The following is a 27,061-nucleotide window of genomic DNA, read 5'->3' on the forward strand; positions in this document are numbered from 1 at the left end:
AACGCCATGAGTGAAACACTTCAAACAGAGAAATTTGGTGGTGGCGTTACCCACCTTATAGGAAGTATTAGACCCAGACACGGCGCACAACTATCGTGGCGCTCCGAAGTCAAATTCCATGTTAATGTATTCACACTCAGAGTGTAAATCTTCATTGATTGAAGATATACATTACTTTGTGTGTTGCAAATCTAAGTCATCAACATGCATAAGTGTTAGGATGTGTGCCTGATCACAGGAGATTCGAGGATTCCAAGATATTTAGCTCACACCGTAACTTGCAAAATCTTTTCTCGTCCAAGGGCTTTGTGAAGATATCTGCCAGTTGCTCTTTAGTGTTGACGTGCAGGATATCTATATCTTTCTTCATAACATGATCTCTGAGAAAGTGATGACGTATTTCAATGTGCTTTGTCTTCGATTGCTGGACTGGATTGTTGGCAATCTTGATGGCACTTTCGTTATCGCAGAAGAGAGGGACTTGCTTCAGATCGATACCATAGTCCTTGAGAGTTTGCTTCATCCATAGAAGCTGAGCACAACAAGATCCAGCAGCAATGTATTCAGATTCAGTAGTTGAGAGTGACACACAGTTCTGCTTCTTTGAAGACCAACAGACAAGTGATCGACCGAGAAAATGACATGTGCCTGATGTAGACTTGCGATCCACTTTGTCACCAGCATAATTAGCATCCAAAAATCCAACCAGATCAAACCTTGAGCCCTTTGGATACCATAATCCTAGTGTTGGGGTGTAAGCCAAATATCGAAGAATTCGCTTCACAGCTAAGTGATGTGATTCCTTTGGTGCCGCTTGGAATCGAGCACACATGCAAACACTAAGCATAATATCTGGCCTAGATGCACATAAATAAAGCAAAGAACCAATCATGGAGCGGTATACCTTTTGATCGAACTCTTTACCATTGTCGTCGGGACCAAGATGGTGCTTGGCTGGCATTGGCGTCGTGTAGCCTTTGCAGTCTTCCATTCCAAACTTCTTCAGACAATCTTTGAGGTATTTTTCTTGAGATATGAAGATGCCATTTCGTTGCTGACGAATTTGAAGACCAAGGAAGAACTTCAGCTCTCCCATCATGGACATTTGATATTGCTCTTGCATCATGTACCCAAACTCATCACTGTACTTCTGGTTGGTGCAGCCGAAGATTATGTCATCCACATATATTTGGCACACAAACAGTTCACCATCATATGTCTTCGTGAAGAGTGTGGGATCGAGAGATCCAGGTTTGAAGCCTTTGCTCTTCAGGAAGTCTTTGATTGTATCATACCAGGCACGAGGAGCTTGTTTGAGGCCATACAGTGCTTTGTTCAGTTTGTACACCATATCAGGATGTTTTGGATCTTCAAAGCCAGGTGGTTGTGCAACATATACTTCTTCTTCAATCTTGCCATTTAGAAATGCACTCTTTACATCCATTTGATATAGCAAGATGTTGTGATGATTAGCATAGGCTAGCAGTATGCGAATAGCTTCAAGCCTAGCAACAGGAGAAAATGTTTCATCGAAGTCAATTCCTTCAACTTCAGTATATCCTTGAGCCACAAGACGAGCTTTGTTTCTGACGACTTGACCATGCTCATCTTGCTTGTTTCGATATATCCACTTTGTTCCAATAATGTTATGCTTGCGAGGGTCAGGTCGCTTCACAAGTTCCCAAACATTATTTAGCTTGAACTGTTGAAGTTCTTCTTGCATGGCTTGAATCCATTCAGGTTCCATAAAAGCTTCAGCAACTTTCTTGGGTTCTGATATTGACACAAATGAAAAATGCCCACAGAAATTTGCTAGCTGTGTTGCTCTTGAGCGAGTGAGCGGACCAGGTGCATTGATGCTGTCAATAATCTTCTCTATTTGAACTTCATTTGCAACACGAGGATGAACAGGACGAAGATTCTGCTCTGGCTGATCATTGTCATCATTGGGAGGATTGTCTTCGGTCTGAGCATTGTCTTCAGGTTGATTTGGTGCAGAGATGATAAGTTCCTCTTCAGGCTGTGCTTCAGAGGGCATGATCTCACCAGTTCCCATCAACTTGACAGATTCACAGGAGGGAGCTTCATCCAGTGTACTTGGCAGAATTTCTCTTTGTGAACCATTGGTTTCATCAAATCGCACATCCACTGTTTCAACAATATTGTAGTGGAAGAGGTTGAAGACTCTGTAAGAGTGCGAATCCTTTCCATAGCCAAGCATGAAGCCTTCGTGAGCTTTGGGTTCAAATTTTGACTTGTGATGGGGATCCTTGATCCAACATCTAGCACCAAAGACTCTGAAGTAGCTAACATTTGGCTTCTTGCCAGTGAGGAGCTCATAGGATGTTTTGCCCAGAAGCTTATGGATGTAGACACGGTTGATGATGTGACAAGCTGTATCAATGGCTTCAGGCCAGAACTTTCTTGGTGTCTTGTACTCGTCAAGCATTGTTCGAGCCATCTCGATGAGGGTTCTGTTCTTGCGCTCTACAATGCCATTTTGCTGAGGTGTGTATGGAGCAGAAAACTCATGAGTGATTCCCATTGTATCCAAATAAATATAAAGCCCGGTGTTCTTGAATTCAGTGCCGTTATCACTTCTGATATGCTTGATCTTGACACCATAGTTGTTCATTGCTCGATTGGCGAATCGTCTGAAGACATCTTGTACTTAAGTCTTGTAGAGAATTATGTGCACCCATGTGTATCTTGAGTAGTCATCAACAATGACGAAGCCATAGAGACACGCCGTTGTTGTGAGGGTGGAGTAGTGGGTAGGTCCAAATAAGTCCATGTGAAGCAACTCGAAGGGTTGAGATGTTGTCATGATTGTCTTCGAGGGATGCTTGGCCCTTGTCATCTTTCCAGCTTCGCAGGCACCACATAGATGATCTTTCTTGAACTTGACACCTTCAATGCCTATGACATGCTTCTTTTTGACGAGAGTATGCAAGTTCCTCATGCCAGCGTGCCCCAGCCTTCGACGCCAGAGCCAGCATTCTGAAGCTTTAGCAAGAAGACATACGGCAAGTTTTGGACCTGCTGAGAAATCTACCATGTATAGATCACCTTTCCTATACCCTTCAAAGACTAGAGATTTGTTAGATTCCATTAGTACAAGGCAACGATATTTTCCAAATATCACAATCATATTTAAGTCACAAAGCATTGAGACAGACATTAAGTTGAATCCAAGCGATTCAACAAGCATCACTTTATCCATGTGTTGATCCCTTGAGATTGCAACTCTACCTAGACCCAATACTCTGCCTTTACCAGTGTCAGCAAATGTGATTTTACTCTTGTCGGATGGACGTAAGGTTGAGTCCATGAGAAGACTTTGATCATCAGTCATATGATTAGTGCATCCACTGTCAATAATCCATTCTGAAGCTTTTGGTGACATGCCCTACAGTGCAGTTAGGAGGATAGGCTTCACAAGGTATGTTGTGAAGCATAAGCATTTTACTCACACATGGATTATCACAGTTTAGATCAAGATTAGCACACAGTATGACAGATAAGAGATTCATATGTGGAATTTATAGTAAGTCATTTTATCATGCGTCCCTTTATGTTTTAGGTCCCCAGCAATTGTATCGGACGCCATTGATTGCTGGCTGGAGACCACATTCTGCAAAAGAGAGTTAGTTCTTCTTCACCACCCACATTTTCAGGGGTGGCTTATAAGCAATGAGTCTAAGTGCAGCATCTGAGAATTTCGGCTTTGAAGCCCTAGCAAATAGCCTTGAAGGAGATGAATGATACTCATGTGAATAAGCAGAGAAGTTCTTAGTTCTATGAACATATCGATTTGAAGACACACGCTCATATTCATGAGTCTGAGTATGATTTCCCTGCAAAACATTGGCGTTAGGGTGACTCAAGTGAGTCCTGTGTTCGCTAGTAGCCGTTGGACCATATGATGCCTTTGGTCTGGGGTTTGTCTTCTTCACTGGTGGTGTCATGATGACATTCACTGGAAGATTCTCAAGGCAGCTTTTGGGTACCCAGATCTTCTTCATAGGAGGTCCATTCCTGCAGTTAGTACCAATATACCTGGGAAACACTTCACCATTCTGATTTTTGAACAGTTTATAGTTTGCATCAAAGGATTCATCAATAATAATAGGATTAGCACAGGTAAATCCAGATAAAGTGGATGGATCCACTGAAGGTTCCTTTGCAGCAACCCATGTGGTTTTGGATACTGCTCAGGCTTCCAGTAGGAACCATCAGCATTCATTTTCCTCTCGAACCCAACACCCTCTTTCCTAGGGTTTCGGTTCAGAATCTGCTTTTTGAGGACATCGCAGAGAGACTGATGTCCCTTCAAACTTTTGTACAGCCCTGTTTCAAGCAATGTCTTCAACCTAGCATTTTCATCAGCAATACTAGTGGTATCCTCCGTAGAGGGGTTAGTAACCAGATCAGTAGTTGAAGACAATGAAACAGTAGCAGCAGTGGAACATTCAGCAACAGATGTAGCGTTATCACGCTCAATGCATTTTAAACATGGTGGTTCGAATTCATCCTGAGTAACGCTGATGTGTTGAGCAAGGAATGAATCTCGCTCCTTCTGAAGATCTTCATAATCCACTCTTATCTTTTCAAGGTCTAGCTTTCATTGAAGACATTCAGAAGAAAGCTTCTCATGATCAGACAAGAGAGCATTATGTTGATCTTGAAGAGCGTCAAACTTAGCATGAAGTCTCTAAAGACTATCAGCCAAAGCTTTTGACTGATCCATTTCTTCACCCAACATATCATCAGTCTTACTAAGCATGTCTTGAACCTTTTCCAAGATTCTTTGTTGTTTAGTGGCAAGGGAAGCAAGTTTGACATAGTTGGGGCCAAACTCATCACCTGATTCATCATCACTAGTTTCAGAAAGATAGCATTCAGTTACCTTAGCACCCCCTGCCATGAGGCATGGTGAAGATGAAGACGGTTCAGGTGGAAAGGTCATCTCTTTAAGGGACTCCTTGTAGTCATCAAGCCAAGGATCATGACGATTAAGATGACTATCATAGACCTCAGCAAGTCGGTCCCAGATTAGCTTCGCGTGATTGAGGTGCATGACGTTCCTGAACTGATTTCGGGACAGGCAGGAGCAGATGACATCCTTCGCAGTGAGGTTTAGTAGAGTGTACTTACGAATGTCATCAGCCTCCGCCATCTTGCATAGATCGGTGAGACCAATCTCGGTGACGGTCCACAGTTTGCTGTCCATAGCCATGAGTCGCTTCTTCATCATGGCTTTCCACCGGGGATACTCATGACCGTCAAAGGTGGGGCAAGATACATTCCTCAATCCTGCAGTCGACATAGCTAAACACCAGGTGGTTAAACCGAATCACACAGGTCCCAGGATCGAAACCTGGCTCTGATACCAATTGAAAGTGCTAGTTATCGACTAGAGGGGGGGTGAATAGGCGATTTTTAGGAAAGTCTTCAAAACATGGAAGTTTAGAAGACAAACGTTGTTGGACCAGTTCCAGTTGCTGTGACAACTGTACGTCTAGTTAGGGAGGCTGAGATTTAACTCAGAAGACCGTGTCTTCACCTTATTCCCCTTGAGCTAAGGCCACTTAGTCCTCGCCCAATCACTCTAGTAAGTCTTCAAGGGAGACTTCCAAACCTTCACAGACTTCGTTCACTCGGCAATCCACAATGACTCTTGGATGCTCAGAACGCGACGCCTAACCGGCTGGAGGATACACAGTCCTCAAGTGTAATAAGTCTTTAGGTCACACAGACAAAAAGACTTCAGTGATGCCTAACACTCTTTGGCTCTGGGTGTTTGGGCTTTGTCCTCGCAAGGATTTCTCTCTCTCAAATTCTTCGAGGTGGGTTGCTCTCAAACGACAAAAGCCGTATACAAACTCTAAGCAGCCACCAATTTATGGTGTAGGGGGTGGGCTATTTATAGCCACCAGGCAACCCGACCTGATTTGTCCAAAATGACCCTGGGTCACTAAGGAACTGACACGTGTTCCAACGGTCAGATTTCAAACACACACGGCAACTTTACTTGGGCTACAAGCAAAGCTGACTCATCCAACTCTGGATAAGATTTGCTCTCATTGTCTTCGCTCGAAGACATAGGATTTGGGTTGAGCATCACTTCAGTCACTCTGACTTAGTTCACTTGGACCCCACTTAACAGTACGGTGGTTCCTATGACTCGACAAAGAATAGGAAACGACGAAACCACACAGTCTTCGCGCTCCATTATCTTCACGTAATGTCTTCTCATGTCATAGTCTTCAATATGAATATCTTCTCATACCACCATTGTCTTCAATGTCTTCATACATTTTTAGGGGTCATCTCCCGTAGGTAAACGAATCAATGAGGGACACTACCTGCGTTATCCTGCAATTCTCACAAACGCATTAGTCCCTCAACCAACTTTGTCGTCAATACTCCAAAACCAACTAGGGGTGGCACTAGATGCACTTACACATAGTACTGTGTCTTTTGATAGTGTAGAAATCTAGACTTAATAGAAATATATTTGCAATAGTATGTGTGAGGCTATTTATTAATTGATATGTTTTTCTTATTCAGAAATTGCCAAAGAACCTATCTGTGAGTTGTGGTATCGAGCCTGATGAAGAAGGCTCAGCTGGACTACGCCTTACCGCAAGGGGCTCCGTCACCACCTGTACTTACCGCATGGACACAGACGGTCGCACACACTTAAACTCGGTTGGGTGGAAGAGATTCCTCGTTGGCAAGAATCTTCGTGTTGGACAGGCCATCCTAATTACTATCAGGAACACCCACCGCCCAGGCTTGAGGATGATGATCATCATCGATATCATCTAGAACTACATATGTGTGTCTGGCTATATCATCTAGAACTACATATGATGATTGTCGTCGATATCATGTAGAACTACATATGATGATCATCGTCGATATCATCTAGAACTAAATATGATGATCGTCGTCGATGTCACCTTGTACTGCTTGAGGATGCATGTTGAGTATATATGAAATTGTTATCTAGTACTCCCTCGGTTCCAAATTACTCATCGTGGTTTTAGTTCCAATTTGAACTAAAACCACGACGAGTAATTTGGAACCGAGGGAGTACTACCTAGTACCTATAATGCTTTATGAAATTGATATCTAGTAGTACCTAGTATCTGGAAATTGTAGTTTATTGAAGCTGGAGTGGGGAAATGGTGAAAGATATAATAGTAGCGCGGGCTCAGGAAATCGCTTCAGCTAACTAATAGCAGTGCGTTCGGAAAACGCGCTGCTGATATACTCAATAGTAGTAGCGCGGGCGCAGACAGCGCTACTACTAACAGTTAGCTGTAGCGCCTTATTGGTAGCGCGGGTGCCCGCGCTGCTGATAGCCTCAAAACCCGCGCTACTACTAGGGTTTTCCCTAGTAGTGCAACCTTGTCTATCCCATCATGACCATCGCCCACGAAGGACTTGCCTCACTCGGGTAGATCTTCATGAAGTAGGTGATCTCCTTGCCTTTACAAACTCCTTGGTTCAACTCCACAATCTTGACGGAGGCTCCCCAGTAACACCTAACCAATCTAGGAGACACCACTCTCCAAAAGGTAATAGATTGTGTGTTGATGATCAACTCCTTGCTCTTGTGATTCAAATGATAGTCTCCCCAACACTCAACTCTCTGTCACAGATTTGGCTATGGTGGAAATATGATTTGAGTGGAAAGCAACTTGGGGAAGGCTAGAGATCAAGATTCTTGTGTTAGTATTGGAATATCTTAGTCTCAACACATGAGTAGGTGGTTCTCTCTCAAATGACTAGTGGAAGTGTAGGTATGTTCTGATGGCTCTCCTCACGAATGAAGAATGTGCGGAGGGGTATATATAGCCTCCACACAAAATCTAACCATTACACACAGATTCCCAAACTCGATGGAACCGAATCAGAAAACTCGATCAGACCGATTCAGGTCAAAATATGAACATTAGAGTTTTAGGTGGGACCGATTTGGTAAACTCAGTGGGAACGATGTGCAGGGGTTAGGGTAAAACCTCAACTCGGTTTGACCGATTACTCAAATTCGGTGAGACCGATTTTAGTAATAAGCAAATAGAGGATTAGTCAAGCAAACTCGGTGGGACCGACTGAACAAATTCAGTGAGACCGAAATTGTTGCAACTGGTAACAAGAAGTTTGCAAGCCCATCTCGGTGAGACCGAGATCCCATTGGTGAGACTGAAGTGACTAGGGTTTGGAAGTGGCTGTATTAGATGAAACTCGGTGGCACCAGATAGACAAAGTCGGTGGGGCCGAGTTTGACATTCAGGTTTAGGACATATGTGGATGTGAGAAAGTGGCTGAGGGTTTTGGAGCATATCACTAAGAACTTTGAGCAAGCAAGCCATTAAGCAACACCTCATCCCCTTTTAATAGTATTGGCTTTCCTATGGACTCAATGTGATCTTGGATCACTAAAATGGAAAATGTAGAGTCTTGAGCTTTTGCCAATATTTGTCCTTAGCATCTTGAAGGGGTTCCACATCCTCTTGTCCATGTCCATGCCACTCCAATGTTGAACTTATCTGAAATACACTAGGTAGAAGTATTAGTCCAACAAGATATATGTTGTCATGAATTACCAAAATTACCTAGGGAGCACTTGTGCTTTCAATCTCCCCCTTTTTGGTAATTGATGGCAACATACATCAAAGCTTTAGATAAATATATAAGGAAATAGCAAATAAAGCTTTGGATAGACATGCAACTTGCATTAGCTCCCCCTACGTGTATGCAATCATGTGATGATAGATCATAAGAGTATCAGAATGCATAAACATGTCAGGGCAAGCAATGAGTTACATGTGTCTTGGCTATATGCATCAGAGTAAATGATATAGATGCTGGAAATATACCTTCATGTTTATGAATCTCTCTTGCAAAAAAAATGTACCACAGCAAGAGATCTTCATGCACATGAGTGTGATGCATATACTTACCTTGTGGTCCTGAGCTAGCTTTGAAGAAGATGTACCTAGGTAAACAAGGTTAATTAGATAACACAAGAACATCTACTAGACAGAGCAAGAACTAAAGAACACAAGAATACAAGGACTGGGATGACATGTAGAGTGTGAGTACTAGGTACTCTATTTGGATATTGACATGTCCCCAAGAATAAAGATGTGCAATGAATTTCACAGATTTTCTTCCCTCAGATATCTTTCTCCCCCTGAATCTGACATGGGATAATGGGAGAAGCTAGGGTAGCAGAAAATCAGAGCAAACAAGAAAATAACCAGAGCAAGATAAAGTCATAACATATACTATCATGTCTTTCCCCTCTTGAAGACATGAGACAACTTTCCTCTTAAGAATAAGAGCATCAGGAGAAGCTTTTATGAGTGCATTCTCTCTTATGTGATAGCTTTGATGTGCTCCCTCTCGCCCTTTGACATCAATTTCCAAGAAGGGAATTCTGGAGCATGAGTCGAGTAGGTTTGGTCCTGGAGTCACATTACAAATCCACAAGTAATATAGGATGCTGGTAGAGGACAGGTTTCAAAGAGTGGAGTTGGGACAAATATGCAGAATGCAAGTGACACAGATTTTGTCTCAGGACTGAAATCGGTATCACCGAGTGGTTGCAATCGGTGGCACCGAGTTGATTCATTTCAGCCGAAGAAATCAATCCAGTGAGACCGAGTTCAACCCAGAGAGTAAATTCTTGTCATCTCAGCTCACTAGGAAAATAAGATCTCACAAGGATATGAAGGGAGTTAACTGAAGGATTTCCAATGAATTAGATGCAGGGAAATGCAAAAAATTACAGAGAAAAGAAAAGACACCTAGACGGAGTTTTTTTGAAAGGGGAACTAGCATGCATGAGATAAATGCAAGATAACAAAGAAACAACAGAGAACTTCATCTAGAATTGGTCGGCGACAAAGTCACCTATGTTAGAGTATATTGACTTGAGTCAAGTGAAGACACTTGATCATAGGCCATACTCATCGTTTAAGCTCAAAATGGGGTTGCCATTTTTTGTTTAAGCATTTTTATGTACTCTCATCTTGTTGAGTTGCTTTGACCCATGTCTTGGCGTTAAGCTTCTCTAAGATGGAATGACATACCTTGGGTGGTGGTGATGAACTTGGTCATGTAGTTGAACTTGTGTAGGGTGCTCAAGTTGATGTAGATCATCAAGAGTCGGGAGCACCACTTGTAGTTGAAGTTCATCTTCCTACATGGGTTAGTCTTGCAAGAAAGAGCACTTGTGTATCCAAAGTGACAATCATGAAATTTGAATACCAATTGAAAATTGATATATGGAATTTGTCAAAGGATATATTGAATGGATTCGTGCTTCCTTGTCTTCATCCACCATTGTAGAGACTTGGAGATGTAGAGATTACTTAAAGTGTGATTGAGTTGCAATCTCATAGAGTTGGGCTTATCCAAGTACCTACAAGGATTAGATAGCATACAAGAGTACAAGAGTATCCAAGACATATGATCATCATCATAAGAGAATCGTCAGGGATTAGTCATAGTAAGGCTCATGCCTTGCATGCATCCACTTGGAGTTTCTACTCCAAATTTGAGGCATCAATGATGTTCAATTCACCTCTCAACCTGCAAAACACTTTCTCATCAAGTGGTTTAGTGAATATATCCACCAATTGCTTGTCGGTATGAACATGCTTAAGTTTGATATCTCCCTTAGCAACATGATCTTGAATGAAATGATGACGAACTTCAATATGTTTATTTCGAGAATGTTGCACGGGATTATGAGAAATCTTAATAGCACTCTCATTGTCGCAAAGAAATGGAACATGTTTCACATATATCCCATAATCTTTAAGAGTTTGGGTCATCCAAAGTAATTGAGCACAACATGAACCAGCGGCAATGTATTCCGCTTCGGCGGTGGATAAGGATACCGATTTTGTTTCTTGGAGGACCAAGACACAAGAGATCTACCAAGAAATTGACAAGTACCCGAAGTGGACTTTCTATCAACCTTGTCACCGGCATAGTCCGAGTCGGAGTAGCCAACAAGATCAAAAGAAGACCTCTTAGGATACCAAATGCCAAAATTTGGTGTATGTATTAAGTATCTCACTATCCTTTTCACAGCCCTAAGATGACACTCTTTGGGGGCTGCTCGATATCGTGCACACATGCACACACTTAGCATGATATCGGGATGGGAGGCACAAAGATATAACAATGAACCAATAAGAGCAGTAAACCTTTTGGTCAACCGGTTCGCCATCCTTTGTCAAGTCAAGATGTCCACTAGTAGGCATGGGGGTATTCATACCTTTGCATTCTTGCATGTTGAACTTCTTGAATAAGTCCTTGGTATACTTAGTTTGAGAGATAAAGGTTCCCTCCTTAGTTCGCTTGATTTGCAAATCAAGAAAGAACTTGAGTTCACTCATCATAGACATCTCAAACTTCTCCGACATAAGCTTCCCAAACTTCTCACTAAAATGAGGGTTAGTTGATCCAAAAATGATATCATCAACATAAATTTGGCACACAAATAATTCTTTATTAACCCTTTTGGTAAGGAGTGTAGAATCAATTTTACCAATTTCAAACCCTTTATCAAGAAGAAACTTAGTCAAGCATTTATACCAAGCTCTAGGAGCTTGCTTAAGACCATAAAGAGCTTTGTGAAGTTTGTAAACATGATTGGGTTTCTTAGGATTAAAAAAGCTGGGAGGTTGTTTAACATAAACTTCCTCCTCAATTTCACCATTAAGAAAAGCACTTTTGATGTCCATTTGATATAAGGTAATGTCATGATGATTGGCATAAGCAAGTAAGATGTGAATGGACTCAATTCTAGCAACGGGGGCATAAGTCTCACCATAGTCCATACCTTCAACTTGAGTGTAGCCTTGAGCAACAAGACGAGCCTTGTTGTGTACAACTTGTCCATCTTTATCTTGCTTGTTCCGAAATACCCATTTAGTTCCAATGACATTGTGCTTCTCATCGGGCTTCTCAACCAATGTCCACACTTGGCTCCTGTCAAAGTTGTATAGCTCTTTGTGCACGACATTTATCCAATCCGGATCTTCTAATGCATCTTCAACCTTCATAGGTTCAATGCTAGAAACGAATGAGTAATGTTCACAAAAGTTAGCCAAATGAGTTTTAGAGTGAGTAATTCTCCCAGTTTGAATGTCATCAAAGATTTGTTCGACGGGATGATCTCTTGAGACTCTTGCTCAAACTCGTGATAGCTTTTGTTTGGGTCGGGGTAGAACATCCTCTTCATTGTCATGTTCTTCTTCTTATCTTTCTTCGTTGTTGTTGGCATGGTTGTTCTCCCGTGGAGGTGGAGAAGGGGGTCGTCGAGGTTCATCTTGGGATGTGTTGGTTTCGTCAAATCCCGCCCGTCACCTGTTTACAGTGTAAAGGGATACCGTTACATGCGTTTGGTGAGACACCTCTGTAATCATGTCCCTCTGTAATCAGTTTCGGGCTAGCTATTAATTGATACCCCCCACCCCCACTGGTAAGGTTTCCTTACCGCTCCCGACTCAGCTCCTCCCCCACGACTCACTCCTCCCCTAGATCTCGCCGCGCCGCCGCCTCCCTTCGAGCCCCGCGCTGCCGCACCGCCGCCTCCCCTCAAGTCCAGTGATGCCGCGTCGCCACCTCCCCTAGACTCCCTTCGGTCCTCTCCTCCTAGTCCAACCGCCGGGATCGACCTTGTCACATCAGTCGCCGGGGACGACCTCGCTAGCCGCCTCAAACGCTGATGAGGGTGGACCATTGAAGCCGCCTACGAGGAGCAACAAGGCCAATCTGCCCATCTCCGGATCGATCTCTTCCTCCTCCATCAACCTCCTACTGAAGATCTCAAGGTTAGGGTTACTAATCCAGCTGTTCTTGATCTTCAAGTACAAAAATATGTGTTCTTGATCTTTTATAGGTTGATGTCTAGCACATATTTCCATCCCGTAGCTTCACCCATCACCATCACTCCATCAGAGAGCTATGTTTTTTCCATCCCGTAGCTTCACCCATCACCATCAAAGAGTTGGTTTTCTGTGTAGCCAATTTCCCATCATCTATCATGTATTGAGTGCGCCACTAGAACCGGAAGCCCACTGACTTGAGACTATTCAAACCAGAATGTTATTAATCTCTAGTCTACGATTTTTTTGTCTATATGCGCCGATTTGCTTTTATTAGTGGATGACTAATGGAGTATAATTGGTGCTCTGTCCTTTCTATTTTTGTGATGTGTTCTTGATCTCTCTAGTTAGGTAACTAGGCAAATAGATGAATTAGGTTGGGTGATCACGAAAAGGAAGGAAGGTGTCTTGTTCGATGCATGTTCCTGTTGTCAATTGGACCATCTTCTTTAGCTTTCTGATGTGAAGGCATATCCTGATACTTGGAACTTTGCATGACCAGTAGATCGACGGTGATATCCACATGCATATCAGCTAGATATTGGTTGACTGTTCCTCTAGTTTTCTGATATGCAATTTTCCTATCCATATGCAGCAGTTGTATTTGTATATGACTTAATTAGGCTTCTGATGTGCAAGTTTTTTTGAATCCATTGTACCTTTACATGACAAATGCATGTGCAAGTTTTTTCGTCATCCTAAAATCTATCCAGTTTCTTGTTTTGTACTATCACCAATTTTTAAGAAAGAAAGTCATACCAACCTTAAATAGGTATATTTTCCTTATGCAGTTATGGCTCGTCTTCCTTTAAGTGCGAGGGGTGGAAGGAGAAATGCAATATTTTTGAATCTGACCACTTCCATTATGCTTGTATACTATTATGTGTGGTTCATGTTTGCATTAGCTTATAGGAGAAAATGTTGGCAAATAGGAAGGAGAATTAAAATTAGAGAGTTAAGGGGAGAGAACTTGTATCGACTCATTGGTGAGAGCGACGCTATGTGCATAAGTCAACTTCTTATGGATAGGAGAACATTTCATATATTATGTGAGATGGTGAGAGATGTTGGTGGTCTAAAGGGTACAAGGAACACACCATTAGAGGAGATAGTGGCATCATTCTTGTATGTGTTATCACACCATCTCAAAAATAGGACAGTAGGAAAATTCTTCTATCGAAGCCCTAAGCCAATTAGTAGAAACTTCAACGCTTGTCTTCTAGCTGTCTTGAAGCTGCACCATGTGCTACTTAAGAAGCCTGAACCTATACCCGAGGATTGTACCGATGATAAGTGGAAGTATTTCAAGGTAAATAGCTACTAATAAAAAATATTATTAGATGATCTCAATAGTGGTAAAAGATGCTAATATTTGCACATTGCTCTTTATGTTGTAGAATTGCCTTGGAGCATTAGATGGCACACACATAGGCGTAACAGTCCCAGCTAATTTGAAAGGAAGGTATCGATCAAGCTTGGGTGATATAGATACAAATGTGTTAGGTGTATGTGCACCTGACATGCAATTCATCTACATATTACCCGGTTGGGAAGGTTCTGCACGTGATGGTCGGGTTCTTAGGGATGCCATCTCACGGCCAAATGGGTTGCGTGTCCCCGAAGGCCAATATTATCTTGTAGATGCTGGCTACACAAACGCAAAAGGATTTTTAGCTCCATATCGAGGTCAAAGGTATCACTTGGGTGGTTGGACACCACAAAATCCACCTCGTAGCGCAGAAGAATATCTCAACATGCGCCACGCTAGAGCCCGAAATATAGTAGAAAGGTGCTTTGGAAGGCTGAAGGGCCGGTGGGGGATTTTGAGGTCTCCTTCCTTTTTTCCCATGAAGACTCATCATGGCATGCGCACTCTTGCATAATCTTATATTGCAAAAGATGTTTGTCGACCCACTTGATATCAACGAGCCAATAATACAAGAAACATTAGAAGACATGGAGGAAGAATTGGAACAACCAGAATTCATCACTTCTATCTCAACTTCGAATGAGTGGACAATTTTTCGGAATGAACTTGCTCAGGGCATGTATAATAGACATAGGGGTGCTTGGGCGCATTGAGGTATAAGTTATTTCTATTTGTTCCCTTCTATATATATTTCCATCTCATTTACATTTGTTTCCTTTCAATTATATTTGCGAACTACAATTGCATCTCGTTTGCATTTGTTCTCTTTCATATATATTTGCCATCTCATTTGTACCCATTCTTGCTTGTGCAGATATGGACCGTGTGGATAGCTTGAGCACGACTCGTGGAAGAGGCAAGAATAAAAGGAATTGGTCTTCCGATGAGGACGATGAGCTTATTAAAGCTTTGTATGTGTTATCTTTGGACCCGAGGTGGAAAGCTGATGGTGCCTTCAAGGGTGGATACCTGGGGATATTGGAAAAGCATCTTGCTGAAAAGTGTCCAGGCCGTGGTATCACTGCATCTCCGCACATTGAATCAAGATTGAGGCACTTCAGGAAGAAATTTGGTGCCGTTGAAGTAATGCTATCCAAAAGTGGTTTCACATGGGATGGAAGTCTAAAGATGATTCAGTGCGAGAAGGCACAATATGAAGCTCATTGTCAGGTAGATCACTTGAACCACTAAAACTGAATTCCTTAGTAATGCTTTGTGCTGAATTTCCTTGCTATTGTACCTTGGTTACCTGTTATTGTAGTGTTTTATCTTCAGTATTTTTTGTATTTGGATCATCCCTTGCTGTTAGTGCTACTATTCCTAAGATATTCAAGGAGAAAGTAGTACTGTTTCTATCCCTTGTTATTGTCCTTGCTATCGAAAACCAACTTTCTTCTTTTGTAAAAAACATGTAGATTCACAAGGAGGCTAAGGGATTGTATGGTGTTTCATTTCCATACTTTGAACAATTGGCTTCTATCTATGGCAAAGACATTGCAACAGGAGAAAGTGCGGAAGGCTTTGGAGAGGAAGTGGGAAACTTGGAGAAGGAAATTGCTATGGAGGAAGAAGAAAATGAGGAAGAGGACATGATCTCAATAGGAACAGCTCGACGGTCCATTGACACTTGCTCTATTGATACAACTAGTTCGAAGAGGCAGAAAAAGGAGCCAAGGCCAAAGAAGGCGACAGGACCAAGCGATCCATTTGCAGCCATGCTTCAAGATGTTAATAACCAGCTGAACAACGTGACACAACATGTGGGTGCAACGACAACATCATTTACAACAGCAATGGCGCGAGAAGTAGCACAAGAAGACCCTCAACAGAAATCAAGAGAAAATGCAATTAGTGAATTGTCTAGGCTTGCATTTACTAGGAGCGAGATCGTTGAAGCTACAACTATATTCTCTAAAGCTCCAGAGCACATGAACATGATGCTTGTGCTTCCAGGCATTCTGAGGAGGGACTTCGTCCTGAATATGATGTCCGGTATCTCTTTTACACATGAACCTATTGTGTATATCATTTCCCGAATTTGTTTTTTGTTTTCTGTTAGCTACTGTAAATTGTCATTGCTAATGTTAATGGAACCCAGGAATGCGTTCTGGGTGTAAAAGAACATGATTGTATGCCTTGTTGTTACAGTACTAATGTTTGCAAATTTAAGTATCATTGATATATCGTCTAGTAACATTTGCCCATGTTCACCCTGAAAACATCTAATTATTGGCTACTGATTGGCAGATGAGAGGAAGAAAGGTTGATGGGAAAGGAATATGTTCTTTTCCAACAGCGGCGACATGATTGGTGTGTAAAAAGCCCCCTCCTTTTCCTTATTGTTAACTTTGTAAAAGTGTTGAATGCATGGTAGAGATCCCCTCTTGTATATGCCTACCATTTGCAATCTCTACTTCACTAGTTGCTTGTTGAAAGCGCCACCTCTTTTGAATCGGTTCATTTGAATAAGCTCATCTAATGCAATGAACAAAAGAAAGTAGTCTTCCTAATACTGGTATATACAAGAGTGACTCCTGAAAGCCTTGTATGAGTTTGTACTGGAATATTCAGAATTAAGTTGTTCAATTAACAAAAGAGTCTTCCTAGTTTATTCTACCAGCAAATGTGAGCTATGTGTAGGCTTGGTCAAGTAATTTTGCAATTCAACAAGAAAATAATTTCTAGTTAAACTTGTTATTACCAGTTGTCGCTTGTGTTTCTTTATTTCTCATTTTAACTCTTGCTTATTGGCAGATGATGAGAACATAAGCAAGTTTGAGTAGAAGAGAAGATAAACGTTGTGGCAGATGAAGATCGATGGAAAAGCTACTTTGCAAGATTCCGAATCGTCCCGAGCTACCTTTCTATTTGTCGTATAAAAACAATTTTAGGGACTAATTATGAAGTTTATTCTGAAGTGTAGTAGAATTCCGAGTTTGTATCCAGAGGTTAATATGCATTTCAAAAATGTGTAATGTTGATAAAGTGGTGCCAAATTCTGGTTAAAAGATATCTTTGCTTTGGATGCATGCAAAAAAATCTAACTTATTTGTTTGTTTGATGAATTTGAAGCTATGTTGGAGAAGCACTAGCAAGTTGCATGTGAAGCTGTGCTGATGTATTCATATTACTCTGCTTCTTGTGCTCTGTACGTGGAATGCTCAAGAGCGCTTGCTGATGTGTTTGTATTATTGTGCCAAGACAAACATTGTTAAGGGGTCTGTTGCCTTTACATAGCTGAACCAAACAAAATGTGGTTTTTCCAGTCCGGAGTTGTTACACTATGTAATCTGTTTCCCTTTACGTTACCACTCATGTAAACAAACACCTCCTTGTTGTACATCCTCGTTCTCATCGTCTTGATGTGTCCCACTCGTGGATGCCTCCAAGTCAACTCGTGTTCACCTTGGCGTGAGGTTGAGGCTTCCACTTGGACAGACGAGGTACACTCCTTCACCTCCATTGGGCGAATCTTGCTGATAGACAAGTCTTGGATATCTTCCAAAGGATCTTTGTCACCTACATCAATTGGCAATTACTCTACTTGTGAGCCGTTAGATTCATCTAACTTCACATCTATCGTCTCTTCAACCTTTCGGGTGAAATTGTTGTAGACACGGTAAGTGTGAGAGTTTGAGCCATAACCGAGTAGGAAACCTTCATGAGACATAGGAGCAAATTTCGAACGACGATGCTTGTCAAGAATGTAACACTTTGAGCCGAATACCCGAAAGTATCCAACTTGGGGTTTGTTACCGGTGAGGAGCTCGTATGCCGGCTTGCCGAGTAGCTTGTGAAGATATAGACGATTCATTGCATGACAAGCTATCTCAACCGCTTCTGCCCAAAAGTGTTTTGGCGTCTCGTACTCATCGAGCATCGTTCTCGCCATTTCGATGAGCGTTCGGTTCTTCCTCTCAACAACTCCGTTTTGTTGAGGTGTGTACGTTGCCGAGAACTCATGTGAGATCCCTTCTTCGTCAAGAAAGGTGTCCACATTGGCGTTCTTGAAATCTGTTCCGTTGTCGCTGCGAACCTTCTTGATCTTCACTTCAAATTGATTTTGGGCCTTCCTAGCGAAGTTTTTGAAGATCTTTTGAACCTGCGATTTATCATCAAGAAAGAACACCCACGTAAATCTTGAAAAATCATCAACGATGACTAGTCCAAACGAGTTACCACCAAGACTTTTGTAAGCGTTGGGACCAAAAAATCCATGTGAAGTAGCTCGAGCGGTCTTCTCATGGTCATGATATTTTTCATAGGGTGGCTTCCTCCAACCTATTTTCTTGCTTGGCAAGCGCTGCAAAGTCTATCATTATCAAATATGACATCTTTAACACCAAGGATATGATCACCTTTAATAATCTTGTCAAGGTTTCACATGCCGACATGACCTAACCGTCTATGCCACAACCAGCCTTTGGAAGATTTAGCAATTAAACAAGTTCTAGGTTGAGCCTTTTTAGTGAAATCAACAATGTATAGATCACCTCTACGTATGCCGGTAAAGACCATTTTATGATTATCTCTTCAAAACACTTGGCAATCTACTTCAGTAAATAGGACATTGAAACCAAAGTCAGCTAGTCTAGATACAGAAAGTAGATTATAGCCAAGAGATTCAACAAGCATAACATTTTGTATGGAGTTGTCATGTGAGATGGCCACCTTACCGAGGCCAACCACCTTACCCTTTGAGTTATCACCGAAAGTGACTTTCGAGGGCCGTCGTTTTCAGCAAGCTCACGAAACAAATCTTTATCTCCGGTCATGTGATCGATACATCTACTATCAAGGACCCATTCCTTTCCTCCAACCATGTAGCCGCGACAATTAGCCATAAGACCAAAGTGTCTCATAGACTCTTCAAGATCAAAGTCATTATCATCATCCTCATCATAGTATCCATGTTCAACATCATCTTGCAAATGATCATTTCCTAGAGAGAGTGATTCATTAGATATATGATTTTGACCATGTTCATCTCTATGAATTCTAATAGCTTCGGAAATAATATTGCTAATGATTCCAACATCTCCTTTAGCACGCATAAGATTGGTAGCCTCGAATAAACAATCTCCAAACTTAGAATCATTGGGATTCATCCTATTCAAGGCAATAGACTTGTGAAGAATCTCATCTAAATTTTTCAAGGAATAGTCTGGAAATCGTTCCTCAAGGAATCTCCATATAGTATAAGAACAATCAAGAGTTGGCAAGTGACCAATCAAATTTCTAGGCAAGCCTCTAGTGATAAGATTGATAGTTCTAAGACTGCGAGTCATGTCAAAAGACTCATCATGGGTAGGATGCAAGGGATCAACAAGGGGTTCACAAGGAGTAGTAATGTACTTGTTCAAGTGATATTCATGAAAAATTCCAAGCATCTCATTTTTTCCACTCACTAAAGAACTCTCCATCAAGCATAGACACTCTACGTCTAAGACTCCCCAACGTAGACTCATCCATCTTCCTCCAATGGTGATCAAACCAAATCAATGGAGACCAATGCTATGATACCAATTGAAAGGATCGAGAAGAGGTGTCTAGAGGGGTGGGGGTGGGGTGATTAGACCCTCAACAAACAAAGTTGGCAGTTTTTAGGTTTTTCAAGTTGAGGTGGTAGATTAATGCAATTTCAAGCATACACAATACAATTCAAGCAAGCATGCAAAGAGTATATGAGCAACGGAAAGTAAAGCATGCAACTTGCAAGAAAATAAAGGGATGAGATTGGAGTGTGCAAACGTAATTGGAGACACGGAGATTTTTGGCGTGGTTCCGATAGGTGGTGCTATCGTACATCCACTTTGATGGAGATTTCAACCCACGAAGGGTAACGGTTGCGCAAGTCCACGGAGGGATCCACCCACGAAGGGTACACGAAGAAGCAACCTTGTCTATCCCATCATGGCCATCGCCCACGAAGGACTTGCCTCACTAGGGTAGATCTTCACGAAGTAGGCGATCTCCTTGCCTTTACAAACTCCTTGGTTCAACTCCAAAATCTTGACGGAGGCGCCCAAGTAGCACCTAACCAATCTAGGTGACACCACTCTCCAGAAGGTAATAGATGGTGTGTTGATGATGAAATCCTTGCTCTTGTGCTTCAAATGATAGTCTCCCCAACATTCAACTCTCTCACGCAGATTTGGCTATGGTGGAAAGATGATTTGAGTGGAAAGCAACTTGGGGAAGGATAGAGATCAAGATTCTTGTGGTAGATTGGAATATCTAGATCTCAACGCATGAGTAGGTGGTTCTCTCTCAGAAAATGAGTAGTGGAAGTGGAGGTATGTTCTGATGGCTCTCCTCACGAATGAAGAATGGGTGGAGGGGTTGATAACCCGCAAGTATACGGGATAGTTGTAGCCTCTTTCGATAACTAAGAGTGTCGAACCCAACGAGGAGCTAAAGGTAGAAAAAATAGTATCTCAAGTCATATCAGCCACTAATACGACTCTACGCACGCTTGACGTTCGCTTTACCTAGAACAAGTATGAAACTACAGGTACTTTGTAGGTGTGATAGGATAGGTTTGCAAGATAATAAAGAACATGTAAATAAAAAATAGGGGCTGTTTAAATAAAGATGCAATAAAGTAAATATAGCGAGTGTGGAAAAGTGGTGGTAGGAGTTGTGAAATTGTCCCTAAGCAATTGACTACTTTACTAGACCGATAGCAAGTTTTATGTGGGAGAGGCCACTGCTAGCATGTCATCCCTGACTTGGAATTCTATGCACTTATGATTGGAACTATTAGCAAGCATCCGCAACTACTAACGTTCATTAAGGTAAAACCCAACCATAGCATTAAGATATATTGGTCCCCCTTCAATCTCGTATGCATCAATTCCTATGCTAGGTTGAAGCTTCTGTCACTCTAGCCCTCCAATACATAGTTCTATCAACATACAACTAACCCTATGCTGTCATCCACGCGCGCGCTCATATGATGGGCACCAAAGGACACCAACATAACCACAAGCAAATTAAATTAATCATAGCAATTCATCAACCACCAATAGGACAACGAAAATCTACTCACACATCATAGGATGGCAACACATCATTGGATAATAATATGAAGCATAGAGCACCATGTTCAAGTAGAGGGTACAGCGGGTTGCGGGAGAGTGGACCGCTGTAGATAAAGGGGGGAAGGTGATGGAGATGTTGGTGAAGATGACAGAGGTGTTGGTGAAGATCGCGGTCATGATGATGGCCCCTGGCAGCGCTCCGGCGCCACCGAAAGCAAGGGGGAGAGAGGCCCTCTTCTTCTTCTTCTTCCTTGAACTCCTCCCTAGATGGGGGAAGAGTTTTCCCTCTGGTCCTTGTCTCCCATGGCTTGGGAGGGGCGAGAGCCCCTCCGAGATTGGATCTATCTCTCTGTTTTCGCGTTCTCAGATTCTGCCCCTTCACCGTTTCTTTTATATCCGGAGATCTGTAACTCCGATTGGGGTGAATCTTTCGCCCAGATTTTTCTCGTAAAATTAGCTTTCTTGCGGCAAAAGAAGGGCATCAACCACCTTACAGGTGGCCCAGGAGAGTGCCAGGCGCGCCCAGGGGGGTGGGCACACCCCCTATCTCCTGGCCACCTCGGGCACCGTTTCCCGTTGATTCTTCCTCCGGAAAGTCCCAAATATTACAAAATAATTCTCTATCCGTTTTTATCCCGTTTGGATTCTGTTTGATATTGGGTTTCTGTGAAACATAAAACATGCAACAAACAGGAACTGGCACTGGGCACTGGATCAATATGTTAGTCCCAAAAATAGTATAAAAAGTTGCCAAAAGTATATGAAAGTTGAATAATATTGGCATGGAACAATAAAAAATTATAGATACGACGGAGACATATCAGCATCCCCAAGCTTAATTCCTGCTGGTCCTAGAGTAGGTAAATGATAAAAAGATAATTTTTGATGTGGAATGCTACCTAGCATAATCTTGACCATAAGTTTAATCATGGCATGAATATTAAGACACGAGTAATTCAAGGCAATAGTCTATCATTTGACATAAAAACAATAATAGTTCAAGCATACCAACCAAGCAATTATGTCTTATCGAAATAACCTAGCCAAAGAAAGCTCATCCCTACAAAATCATATAGTCTGGGTATGCTCCATCTTGATCACACAAAGCATTCAAATCATGCACAACCCCGATGACGAGCCCAGCAATTGGTTCATACTTTTTAATGCGCTTCAGCTTTTTCAACTCTTACACAATACATGAGCGCAAGCTATGGACATAGCACTATGGTGGTATATGGTGATGGTTGTGAGGACAAAAAGGGAGAAGATAGTCTCACATCAACTAGGCGTATCAACGGGCTATGGAGATGCCCATCAATAGATATCAATGTGAGTGAGTAGGGATTGCCATGCAATGGATGCACTAGAGCTATAAATATATGAAAAGCTCAACAAAAGAAACTAAGTGGGTGTGCATCCAACTTGCTTGCTCACGAAGACCTAGGGCATTTTGAGGAAGCCCATCATTGGAATATACAAGACAAGTTCTATAATGAAAAATTCCCACTAGTATATGAAAGTGAAAGCATAAGAGACTCTCTCTATGAAGAACATGGTGCTACTCTGAAGCACAAGTGTGGTAAAAGGATAGTAACATTTCCCCTTCTCTCTTTTTCTCTCATTTTTTATTTTTCTTTTATTTTTTCTTTCTTTTATTTTTTCTTTCTTTTATTTTTTCTTTATTTTATTTTTTCTTTTTTTTCTTTTTTCTTTTATTTTTTTGGTGGGCTTCTTTGGCCTCTTTTTTATTTGGGCTTCTTTAGCCTCTTTTATTTTTCATAAAGTTCGGAGTCTCATCCCGACTTGTGGGGGAATCATTGTCTCCATCATCCTTTCCTCATTGGGGCAATGCTCTAATAATGATGATCATCACACTTTTATTTACTTACAACTCAATATTACAACTCTATATCTTGAACAAAGATATGACTCTATATGAATGCTTCCGGTGGTGTACCGGGATGTGCAATGATCTAGCATAGCAATGACATAAAAACGGACAAGCCATGAAAACATCATGCTAGCTATCTTACGATCGTGCAAAGCAATATGACAATGATGGAACGTGTCATAATAACAGAACGGTGGAAAGTTGCATGGCAATATATCTCGGAATGGCTATGGAAATGCCATAATAGGTAGGTATGGTGGCTGTTTTGAGGAAGGTAAATAATGGGTTCATGATATTGACGAAAGTTGCGCGGCACAATAGAGGCTAGCAAAGTGGAAGGGTGAGTGTGCGTATATCCATGGACTCACATTAGTCATAAAGAACTCATATACTTATTGCAAAAGTCTACTTAGCCCTCTAAGCAAATTACTACTACGCATGACCCTAGAGGGATAGATTGGTAGGAAAAAAATACCATCGCTCGTCCCCGACTGCCACTCATAAGGAAGACAATCAAAAAACACCTCATGCTCCAACTTCATCACATAACGGTTCACCATACGTGCATGCTACGGGACTTGCAAACCTCAACACAAGTATTTCTCAATTTCACAATTACTCAACTAGCACGACTCTAATATCACCACCTTTATATCGCAAAACTATTGCAAGGAATCAAACATATCATATTCAGTGATCCACAAGTTTTATGTAGGATTTTATGACTAACCATGTGAATGACCAATTCCTGTCATCTCTCTAAATAGATATAAGTGAAGCAAGAGAGTTTAGTTCTTTCTATAAAAGATATGCCCACGCTCTAACAAATATAAGTGAAGCAAAAGAGCATTCTACAAATGGTGGTTTTCTATGTGAAGAGAAACAGACAATCCAGGCTTCAAATGATATAAGTGAAGCACATGAAGCATTCTATAAAGCCATACTCAAAAGATATAAGTGAGGTGCAATGAGCATTCTATAAATCAACCAAGTACTATCTCATACCAGCATGGTGCATAAAAGAAAAATGAAAACTAAATGCAAAAGACGCTCCAGGACTTGCACATAATGCATGAACGAAACGAATCCGAAAACATACCGATACTTGTTGAAGAAAGAGGGGATGCCTTCCGGGGCATCCCCAAGCTTAGACGCTTGAGTCTCCTTGAATATTTACTTGGGGTGCCTCGGGCATCCCCAAGCTTGATCTCTTGCCTCTCTTCCTTTTCCTCATATCGAGACATCCTCGATTAGACACTTCATCCACGCAAAACTTCAACAGAAAACTCGGTAAGATTCGTTAGTATAATAAAGCAAATCACTACTCTAAGTACTGTTGCAAACCAATTCATATTTTTTTTTTTCATTGTATCTACTGTAATATAATATAACTTTTCCATGGCTTAATCCACTGATATAAATTGATAGATTCATCAAAACAAGCAAACTATGCATCAAAAACAGAATCTGTCAAAAACAGAACAGTCTGTAGAAATCTGAACATTCACCATACTTCTGGTACACCAAACATTCTACCAAAATTAGGAAAAATAATTTTTTTTTACAGAAAGACAGTGCAAAAGGAATCAGAACCGTTTGACGTTCCAGTTAAAAATGTAAAATCGAGCACTACAGCCAAAGTTTCTGTCCTGCACCGTACAAACCAACAAGCATTGTAAACATCCTAAAGGCAAACCTTGACACATTATTTTTATAATACAATGGAATTGTACAAGGGGATAATTATTTTTGATGAAAAGTTTCTGTAATTAATATTCACAAAGTTTCCGTGAGCATGAACAAAGTTCAAGGAGCTCTCCCACTTCAACAATGCTTGTCTCTCTCACTTTCACTTTCCTTTTTGAAAAGTTTTTAGGTTTCCCTCTTTATTTTATTATTTTTTAACTATATAAAAGCACTCAACAGAAATAAATGACTCTCTAAAACTTCCGGGTTGTCTCCCTGGCAGCGCTTTCTTTAAAGTCATTAAGCTAGGCATGTAGTGCTCAAGTAATGGATCCACCCGGATCCCAAGGTATATCAAAGCCAATTTTAATTAACAATGATTTGTAATTTAGTAGTGAGCACAAAATAACATATATCATGCAACAACGAAGTCTAACTCTCTTCCTATGCATAGGCATGTCATAAAAGAACAATTCATGCATACCAAGTAAAGGCCAATGCATAGTATAAACAGTTTCTTGCAATTCTATCGTATTGGAAACATAGAGAGGTGGAGATATAGTTCCTCTCTCATAATAATTGCAAGTAGGAGCAGCAAGCACATGCATATTATATCTATCAAAATCATCATGTGTAGTAAAACGCAACCCATCAATATAATCCTTAGTAAGCACAAACTTCTCCGATATAGTGTAGTTGGGAGAATTCAAAAAGATAATAGGACTATCATGCATGGGTGCAATAGCAACAATTTCATGTTTAACATAAGGAACTATAGCAAGTTCATCTCCATAAGCATAATTCATATTGGCATCTTGGCCACAATCATAGCAAGCATCATCAAAAAGGGATATTCCAAACGAATTAAAGGGACATAACAATCATCATAGCAATCATCCTTCGGTAAGCATGAAGGGGAATTAAACAATGTATGAGTTGAAGAGTTACTCTCATTAGAAGGTGGGCACGGGTGATCAATCCGCTCTTCCTTCTTTTGTTCTTTGCTCTCCTCATCATCTTTTTCATCCAATGAGCTCACAGTGTCATCAATTTCTTCTTCCATAGACTCCTGCAAAATATTAGTCGCTTCTTGGACAGCGGAGGAGTCCTCAATATATGGTTTAACATAGGTATTAGAAGCATAATTATCATAAAATATTGAAATATGGCAAAAAAATTAGATTTGTAAAGAGTAGCATCATACTTTTCAATCAAAGAAGCAATCTCATAAGCACCCTTAAAAGCAACAAATTCTTCAATTTGTTGAATATCATAGTAATTATAAACACCCTTAGCGTACGAAGATACAATTCCATTATCACTAAACAAGCATTGATAGGGTAGGTGTTTCTTAGGGTCTTTAGAACAACAAGTAAACTTATATATTTCACATAAATTCCAAGCATAGCATTGCAAACGCTAAATTTGATCCCATAATAGTTTCCCTTTTTCAGATATACGGTGTCGCACATAAAAAGCATTCTCATCTAAAGATTTGCGCTCAACTAAGCTAGTTGGGGTTTCAGCACGAGCACAAAGGGATCGAAGATGATCCAAGTAAAAAGCTTTAGGAGTGTGATAGATTTTGAGTGGTTCTTTAACCATTGGTGTAGTAGGTACAACTATTTTTTTGGTATTTTTCGTTTCCTACCCATAACTAAAGATAGAGAACAACTTAGAACAGCAAATAAAAATTACTTAGTGATAAAGCAAACAAGCACACACGAGATTATTCACCACACGCTATGACTCCCCGGCAACGGCGCCAGAAAAAGGTCTTGATAACCCGCAAGTATACGGGATAGTTGTAGCCTCTTTCGATAACTAAGAGTTTTGAACCCAATGAGGAGCTAAAGGTAGAACAAATACTCTCTCAAGTCCTATCGGCCACTGATACAACTCCACGCACGCTTGACGTTCGCTTTACCTAGAACAAGTATGAAACTACAGGTACTTTGTAGGTGTGATAGGATAGGTTTGCAAGATAATAAAGAACACGTAAATAAAAAGTAGGGCTTTTTAAATAAAGATGCAATAAAGCAAATATAGAGAGTGTGGAAAAAGTGGTGGTAGGAGTTGTGAAAGTGTC

General features: G+C 41.1%; 1 protein-coding gene across 1 annotated transcript; it reads left to right on the forward strand.

Moving 5' to 3' along the window:
• Positions 1 to 15,168: 15,168 nt before the first annotated feature.
• Positions 15,169 to 17,295, forward strand: LOC123156032 (uncharacterized). The gene is made up of 4 exons (XM_044574203.1): positions 15,169 to 15,522; positions 15,768 to 16,344; positions 16,600 to 16,662; positions 17,107 to 17,295. The coding sequence occupies exons 1-3, from the start codon at positions 15,169 to 15,171 to the stop codon at positions 16,617 to 16,619; spliced, it is 951 nt and encodes a 316-aa protein (XP_044430138.1). The 3' UTR covers positions 16,620 to 16,662; positions 17,107 to 17,295.
• Positions 17,296 to 27,061: the final 9,766 nt, after the last annotated feature.

The sequence above is a fragment of the Triticum aestivum genome, chromosome 7B (genome assembly GCF_018294505.1).
Source record: "Triticum aestivum cultivar Chinese Spring chromosome 7B, IWGSC CS RefSeq v2.1, whole genome shotgun sequence".
In the NCBI taxonomy this organism is placed as follows: Eukaryota; Viridiplantae; Streptophyta; class Magnoliopsida; order Poales; family Poaceae; genus Triticum; species Triticum aestivum.